At 34.7% G+C, this 9,221-nt stretch overlaps 1 protein-coding gene across 5 annotated transcripts; it reads right to left on the bottom strand.

Annotated features, from left to right (window-relative positions):
* Positions 1-3,843: 3,843 nt before the first annotated feature.
* Positions 3,844-8,935, bottom strand: LOC106752876. 5 transcript variants are annotated; one of them, XM_014634649.2, is made up of 3 exons: positions 8,613-8,866; positions 8,022-8,080; positions 3,844-5,253 (listed from the first exon to the last, which is right to left on the bottom strand). In XM_014634649.2, the coding sequence occupies exon 3, from the start codon at positions 5,194-5,196 to the stop codon at positions 4,129-4,131; it is 1,068 nt and encodes a 355-aa protein (XP_014490135.1). In that variant the 5' UTR covers positions 5,197-5,253; positions 8,022-8,080; positions 8,613-8,866; the 3' UTR covers positions 3,844-4,128. The 5 variants fall into 5 exon arrangements, 4 of the variants coding, with proteins under 4 accessions (XP_014490135.1, XP_014490134.1, XP_022632990.1 ...); XM_014634648.2 differs by having other exon boundaries at positions 3,844-5,216; positions 8,613-8,864; XR_002666685.1 differs by lacking the exon at positions 3,844-5,253 and adding an exon at positions 5,260-6,686 and having other exon boundaries at positions 8,613-8,935.
* Positions 8,936-9,221: the final 286 nt, after the last annotated feature.

Below are 9,221 nucleotides of genomic sequence, written 5' to 3'. Positions count from 1 at the left end.
ATTCAACCTTCAAAACGAAAATCTAAAGAGAGAAATAGTAAATCTTCATTCCATCAAGCAAGAACAAGCATTGTAGCATATAATAGAAGAAGAAAGACGTGATCTTGCTCATTCATAGTGAAGAAACGAAAATAGCACACCAAGGCTCCCAAGAGAGAGTTCATACATGCAAAGGCTAAAATAAAAGTGTGTAATGAGTAAGTTGGAGTGTGTCTCGGTCTTTGCCCTAGGAAAATACCTTCCAACTCACAAAATAGGTGGGGTCCACCTCCTAAAAACCTAGGGTTTTGGTGCAAAGTGTCCCACACATTGGGCTTCTACAAAATTTGCCACAAAAGGGCCCAAATGCACTTAATCTAATTAAGGTTTCTTAAAAAACGAAAATACAACTTTATAAAAATGAAAATGGCTAAATGTTGAGTNTTGAATAATTATGCCACCATCCCTAATGCTCCAATTGATGTTTCCCAAAATTTCCCTGCAATCGAAATACACTTAATCAGCTCAGAAAACCCAAATTAGCACAATTACAAATTCCCGACCAAATTAAGCAGAATTCGGAAAACGGGGAAATAACAGACAATTAAACACAATTCCCTGATTTATTTAAGTGCAATAAACTAAATATAGTTCAAGAAATAACCACTCATCATTTACCAATACTGCTTATTGGTAACACATATCCTAGGTGAGAAATCAAGAAGAGAAAATTTGCAAATTTGACAAAATATCTTTACATTCAATCAAGTTTTGAAATTACAAATGTTGTCTCTCCTTTTATAGGTGAAGGAGAAAGGTTAAAGTACAAAATGGAGCCTAAAGTATTTAATGGAAGAGCCTAAACATTAAATGTGAGAACCTAAACATTAAATGTGAGAAGTCTTATGCTTATAACTAACTTAGTCAAAGCATTTCTCCATCATTGAATGAAGGAGCCTATACTTGTAACTAACCTAGTCAAAGCATTAAATTAAGAGACTCCTTTTGTAACTAACCCCTTCTAAACCCATTTTCAAACTCATTTAGGTGCTAACTACTTTATTAAGGCACTAATAATGCTCTAAGCTACTCTTAAGGGCATAAAGTCTTCTAAACAAAGCTAAACAATATTTTTGGCCAAATACAAGGCCTAGAATGAACTATATTACATATTTGCAAAAGATGTTTAAGATGAAATATGAAGACCAAAAATGTGATCCTCCACAAGAATAGAATCCTTGAAGTTTCATCTTCCTCTTCCATCTTCTTGACCATGACTCTTTATGAGAAGTCTAATGTCCTCTGAGACTTAAAGGAAAGCAAAAATAAACTTGAAAGTTTTTCTTCTTCTTCCAATTCCCTAACCTTAGCTTAAGTTGATACTCCTTTGATGGATCTCCATTTAGTTTCTAAAATAGATTTCATCACATATACTTCATCTTGTTGTTCAATAACATCCTTGTGTTGTTGATCAACAATCATGTAATGGTGCAACTTCTCCAGCATCTTCTAAAAGCATATGCGTGGTTCAATTTCTAGCATCACCTTATGCATAGCTCTTTGCCTAATAGGTAGAGGCATCATCTGCTTTTTTTTCATTTCTACAACAAACTATTTCCAACAAACATTAAAACCAACACGTCAAATAAATAAATAAATAATTAACAAAACTAGATTTTGAAATCGGGTGCATTTTCATAATTGGATTTCGAAATATGATGACTGTAACGAATCAAACAAAACTTCATATGCTAAATTTAAAAATTTGATTCATCCTTAACCAGACTTCGTGATCTAATGCTCACTTCACTAGATTTCAACATTAATCGAATATTGAAATCCATTGACTAACCACAAAATTTCAAATAAAATTGGCTTTCAAAATTCAATATACATATGCATAAAACCAAAATTCAAAATCTGGTTACCACCTCACCGGATCTCATACACTACACTAGATTTCTAAATATGGTTCCCTTATCAAACCACCATAACTGGATATTGAAATCCACTTACAAACCATAAAATTTCAAATAACATCAGCTTTTGAAATCCTGTATACACATGCATAAAAATAGATTTCAAAATTTGGTTACCACTTCACTGAATCTTATACACTACACTAGATTTCTAAATATGATTCCCTTATCAAACCACCATAATTGGATATTAAAATTCGTTTACTAACCATAAAATTTCAAATAACATCTGCTTTTAAAATCCAGTATACACACATGCATAGAACTAGATTTCAAAATCCAATTACCACCTCAATGGGTCTCATATACTGCACCAAATTTCTAAATTTAGTGTCTTATCAAACCACCATAACCAGATTTCATAAAGTGATTAACTATCTAGAAAACCGGATTTCATAAATTAATTAACTATTTAGAATACTAGATGTCAAAATCTATTTCACCTCCATTATCTACTCCCAAATCACACCATTCTTAGAATAAAAAAGATTTAAAAGAAGAGATGGACCAAAGATTGGACAAAGGAGTGGAGAGAATGGAGGTTAATTGTGTGTAGTTGAAAATGAAGAACAAGATGCAAATAAGGAGGTTGGAGATGGTGGAAGGAATGGGTGAAAAAATAAACGACATGCAGGATGTGGGTAGAGGGGTGGGTAAATAAGGAGAGTAAATTAGGTTTTCACCTAGGCAAAGTCAAAGACCATTTCTGACATTTAAAAAAAAAAATTTGAAGTGCAGGAAAAAGTTCCCTGATTCTTGGGAATCTACATATTAGACATAAGATGAAATGTTGGACCCTACAAGTGAAACATTATTTTTCGAAATTATTCTTCCTGCACTCCATTATCACTAACTTCGTTTTTCATGTGCATTTTTCATGTTAACGTAAAAAGACTTAAATACCCCTCTTTCGTTGCATTACAGTACCATTGACCTTGTTATCATGATTGTGTAGTGTTGGCTGCCGCAAAGAGAAGACACATTAGAAAAGAAAGTTCGTTTGGGAAAATTCATTACAAAATGCATTTTATGTGTTCTTGAAAATTCATTAAAAAAACTATCACATGTTTTGGAGAGTGTTTCAGAAATTATGTTCGAGAAAGTTTATTACAGAATATATTTTAGGTGTTCCAAAAAAATTATTTCCGAAATTCCGTTTCAAATACAAATATCTTATTCCATATATTTTATTCTAGAAATCCGGTTTCAGAAACTATGTTCCAGAAATTTCATAAAATTGTCCGAGAGTCACTATTACAAAAGGTAAATGGGTCATTTTAAAAATTATAAGACTGCAAATAGGAATTGAGTGTGCAGTAAGAAAGAGCATAACCATTGAAAGTGATCAAAGATCACTTTGCCAACAAATGGAGCACCACATGCAATGCAACTAACTACCATCACAACAATTAGCAAAAGAATTTTGTAGTAGGAACAACATAATCTATTACGTAATCGTTACAATAACGATTCTCTTTTTCTCTTCATATCTTGCAGCTACAGCTCATCATTACATAACTTGTACCTCAAGTTTCTGCTTTCAAACATCCTTTTTGCTTTTGCCATTTCTAATTGTCTTTTCCGAGACACAAGCTAGCGGTGCAACTAATAATTACTCACAAGCGGTGAAGACAAAAGCAGATTCCTTTTCTTATATTCATTAACCTTCCTCAATTCACCTTTAGAAAGAAATTTGAGTAATTTTACATGAACAGCATGTAAAATCATAAACAATTGCATAATTCATTTTGAGTTTTGAAAGAGCCACCGGAGATATGGTCCTCCATAACAAGCACTGAGCACAGGGTATTGGATGTGCTTTCCAACAGAATTCATAGTCACTAGATAACTGAAATGGCTACTTGTTCTATCCCTGGACCATCCATCACATGACAATCAACTTCTTGTCAAAGTTTTCATAAAATCAAATGTTTACACGAGAATTCACAATGAAATGTGCAAAATAGGAGGAAGGTAGGAATGTACATGTAAACGAAATTACAACATGATTTAAAAAATTAAAAATGCCCATCTTTGATTTCTGTTTCGGGGTGAAGAGAGCCCTTCAAATGTTATTAAGCCACCACTACATGGTGCTAAATTTCCTAATCTGATATATGCCCTATGAAACTTGTCCTTTTTTTCCAACCTCCTGTTTCATGCACGTTCTTCAACTATCTCCAATCCTTGCACGTGCTTCTCTACATCTACGCCTCCTACCGGAACGACCCAATAAAACTCTGCCGCCACCATGGCGTTGGAGACGACTAAGCAAAGATACACCACCACCATCACCTTCATTGTACCTGCCCTCATTATCATTGTCTTCATCTGAAATATCCAGCACGTCAGTCACATTCTGACCTGCAACCCTGTTGGTGGTCAGCTCGGGCCTTAGCCGCCTACCAAGGTTGTTAATTTCATTCCCTTGACGGACTGCATGCAACAAGAGGAAGAAATTCATTGCCTCAATACCCATCTGAAATCTTCCATTTCTTTCTGCATTACCTGCACCCTCTTCTTCATCTGTATCAGATTCATTATGGTGACCTTCTATAACATAATCTCCAAAAACTACTGCCCCAGGCATTGCCGATGTTACTGTGCTGATAACATCTTCTCTTTCACGTTCCCACTCAAGCCATCTCCATTTCTGTTCATCAGCAGGATCCACCATCCGAGGGCGTGCCGAGGGATGCTCTGCACGTACATGCTTCCTCAACTCCTTATAGTTCCCCACATATGAGCATCCATCCTGCATGCAGCCTCTTTTCTTAGCATTGAGGAAATCCCGAACATGTTCCACGACTGTCCAACCTTTCACCTGCCCCCTGCACAGAGGACACGCAAGCTCTGTGGCTTCGCTCTTGTCAAGAGACAAGTTTGTGTCTTGTAGCACACTTGCAGTGCCTTGCACAGGTTGCCCATTAGATGAAATTACTTTAGTATAAGCTTTCTTGTACTGATCAAGGCAATTGGAATAACGAAAGCTTGTTCCACACATATAGGGACGGCAACCCTTGTCATGAGAAGAACAAAGAAGAAGAACAGCATTGTGTGGATATTCCATACACACAGAACATGTTACATCTTCCCACTCTTTCATTTCCAAAGCCTTGGAACATTTCTTTTGGCACATGTCTTCACAAATATCCCTTTTGCAAGGGGCTAGTGGATATGGAGTCATTCTGAAGTGACGAGAAGCAATCCTGTGCCTTCCCCTGCTACCTTTTGCCATTTTCAATATTCCAACAGAACCTGGAATTTAAAAGTCCAGGATGTTATAATGGAAACTCTGCATAAATCGATCCAGACACATCAGGTTTTCAAACAACAAACGCATTCATATATTTTTCATGTAATCTTGCAGAAATCAGTCGTTGGATTTAAAAATTATTCAAAATAAAATAAAACGGTCTCTAGTTGCAATTGTGTGGGTATACCCACAATGCTTGTAAGCGTTGACAAACAAGAGATAAAAAATGATGACCAAACCAGTATTTCCTCCAACTGTCATGTTCCCCATGAAAGCTGAACAAGAATGAACAGAAAACCTGGTTCTTCCACACATTCCACAAACATATATTTATTCATTTTCTGCAGTGAACCTCAACCCATTGCAGTAGTAAGGTGCTTTTCGGTTTTATAAAAAAAAATATATTAGAATGGAGAGTAGACTCGTTACAGAGGATGTCACCAAGATAGAAGAACTTGTCTTCCTGAAGAGCATCTCCAACGGGATTTGCTTGCATGAGTTCCTTATTAANAAAATAATACTGTAAACATGAAAATATTATTTTTCATCACAATGACCTCATGTAAGAACCTCCCGCTGGAGATACTCCAAGATGCCTACATACTATTTAGTCCCCTCATTACAGACAATGTCACCTAGTTTTGTCTCATTCGGTTCATCGTAAAAGGTGATCTGACCGTCAGACCATTGTGCAAAATACTTGTAACCAAGTTTAGTGCATAAGTTTATCGTACCAGCACTTATATTTCTACTCACTAACCAATTCNACCAGTGCTTAAGTACTATATGTTTTGAGGGAGTAATGGAACCATGTACACTCAGACCCAATGAATATTGAGTTTGAAGAAGATAATCCTAAACAAGGTCATTCTCCAATNGTGGTATGAATTGAAACCTAAAAGAAAATAATCATCCAGAACTCCCATCAAAGAATCAACATTGGTGATCTTATCCTTCAAATTTCAACAAGTTACTTTTATTTTATGTATTCTAGATCAAGCTGCAAGGCACTATGTTCTAGCCAAACTATTTTAACTATTCATCATAGACTTCAAAANTAGTAGCTGAAATGTAAAGTNTGCTCAAATAACCCNATATTTTGAACANNCTCCTATTATTTGACCAGAATTTTATAGGAAATAACATAATTTTGTAGGTCTTCCTATTTAATGAATCTCAAGAATGCATTAAAAAGAGTGTGCAANAGCGTCTTCCTAGNAGTCCTCTCAGCTATTATACAACAAAATATTGGGTATAGAAACAAAGGCACTTGTTCATATTGNTGTATACATCTATATACATATACCAAAAATCAATCCTTCCATCCCCTTTGAGTTATCCTTCTTTTACTGATCAGCTACTTCAAAAAGGAAAACATCAATAAAAAATGCATACATAATACTTAAATCAGCTCTTTGAAACACAGTACTTTGAACTTTGAACCACTCATTGAACACTTCCAAAAACAGTAGCTGCAAAATTGAAATATCCAGTTTATAATTTACTCCTTTATACANGAGTTAAATTATTATATTTCAAGAATGACTGTGGTCATAACATCCTTACCAAATACAGAANGAAAGAAAAATTGTGCAATTCAGGGTCAAGGATTCTTTCATAACAATACAAGGGCATCTCTGCTAGTCAAACATTAAAAACTACTAAATGGATGACCAACCCAAAACTAGAATGGCAACAGACAAATGAAACACAGCTAGAGATAAACGCAAGAAGTTCAATCAAGTAGAAGATATGATATGATGCTCCTCAATACTAAGGCTAAAACTTTCCCAAGTANGTTTCCATAATTAATTCCAAAAAGTTGATAGACAATAAATGAAACTCTAACAACTGTAGATTGATTTACTCAAACAAGCATAAAAACTCCTGACAGCAAATAACAGGAAAAAAGATTTCCTTTAGCTTATAGCAATACAACATGGACCTTTAAATTTCCTTTAAACTTACAGTGCTATTAGATCTANGAGAATCTATTATTTCTTTTTTATAAGAGATTCATTATATAGGAGAAATAACAAAGAATTAGCTGATGAAATATCCAATTAGAAGATGCCAGAGAAATGCACTTTTCTATTTAAATCAACGTTGCAATCATGCAATATCATAGTAAACCATATTTAATTTTCCTAGTTTGNTAGTATTATTAGAACTTGAAAACAGTTGAGACAGGTTCATGCTGGGGCCCAGGTGCCATGATACCAATTTCATTTCAGTTAGGATAACAACCNAGAGAAGACTTCAAGTCAATTTAGCATTACATTATGTGTCTGTCGAAAATATGACTGGNAGTCCTNTTCCACTAGCAAATTCGCATATGAACAAAAATAGTTCTGACAATCAAGTGACATCATACATTCACACTATAAAATTCATTTAATTAAGTTTACTCATGCTACAAAATTGACTTCAGAAAACTTAACAATCTCTTGAATGGGAAGAGTACAGATTCTAAATGAATTAAACNAACTCAATAATGATGCNTTCTTTACAAAAAACAACAAAGCTTTATAATTGAACTTAAGAAACATCATCAAAAATTTATTTTTCTTAAATCAAACTTAATACAGCAAAAACACATGCCAAACATAACGAAGTCAACACACTGAAGAATAGATCAGTGCCCCAATGGACTAAGCACTCAAAGCAATTGAATCACATATAAAACAAAACAGAAAGGCAACTGCCGAAACAGCCTCATTGGCCAACAAAGAAGCCTCACATTCTGATTGCTGAAAACAAAGCAAGTCATGCATCAAACCACCGCGAAGGATTAGGGAAAAACTCACCAGCTCACAATCGAAGTAATTTAGTGACCAACGAACTCGTTTGCAAAACCAAAGTGCACCTGGCCACAATTAAGTGAATTTAAACAGCAAGAGAGAAACTAAGGAAAGAGATTATTTATACAAGTCGTGTCAGAAGGAAACAACGTGGAGGTAAGGGGCAACCGCAAGCAAAGACAACTAACAAAGCAACATTATTATAATATTAAACCAGAACATGGAGCTAAGGTAACAAGCACATGACGCTAAACTTTAGCACCCATCTTACAGATCCAATCAACCCACTTAAAAAATAATTTTATTTTAAAACTAAGAAAACAAATGGGGACTAAAACAAAACTGCATATCTATTTGGGAACAGAGAAAACAAAGGAAGATGGGATTTTGAGCAAGGAAACACAACCACTTAGGTACCTTATCTGTTCTTCTATTGACGGTTAAAATAACTAGGTTAGGTCAGCAAAAATAAGAATGTCGAGATTTAACATAAACGGATCGAAAAATAGGCAAAGGGGAAAACAATTAACATAGATATTAAATTAAATTGAAGCGATAATTGAAACGATGGAGGAAGTGGGGGGATTGTGTTCGTACCTGACGGCTAGGAAGAGAGTGATAATGGAGGAAAAGAAAAGGATTTTGAAGGGATAAACATAGGAGAGAGAAAGGAATAAGGTTCTCTAGCAAAGGATCGAAAGCAAAGGCGAAGGAATCGAGAGGGAAATTGAAGGGCAAACAAGTTTCTCTCTCATATCATTTCTCATGTTTTAGAGCGAGAAAGTTGAGAGTCTAAAAGATGGAGTCATTTCTACGCTACACAAACAACACAATAAGCATCCTCCAACCTCTTCAATACGCCCTTCTCTAGCGACTGTGCGTCACGCTCGTCTCAACGTGACGACGTGCCACAAAGTGCGCCTTCACGTGCTTTCTCATGTTACCAAATCGAAAGAAGAAACCGGCATATTCCCTTGTACCATTTTTTAACTCCTAATTTTTCTTTTTTACCAAAAATAAAAATTATAAATACCTTCAAAAACAATAGTGACATGTTATATTCATAAATTTTTAAAATTTAATTAATTTTTAAATTTCTTTTAAAATTTAAGTATTTTAATTAAATTTTTACTAATTTTTTTTTATTAAATATTTCAAGTTTTGTATTTTTAATTAGATTATTTCGATATAATAATAACGTAATTG

The sequence above is a fragment of the Vigna radiata genome, unplaced genomic scaffold (genome assembly GCF_000741045.1).
Source record: "Vigna radiata var. radiata cultivar VC1973A unplaced genomic scaffold, Vradiata_ver6 scaffold_48, whole genome shotgun sequence".
Classification (NCBI taxonomy): Eukaryota; Viridiplantae; Streptophyta; class Magnoliopsida; order Fabales; family Fabaceae; genus Vigna; species Vigna radiata.
The sequence above is the reverse complement of the archived record's forward strand: the minus strand, read 5'-3'. Positions and strand labels throughout refer to the sequence as shown.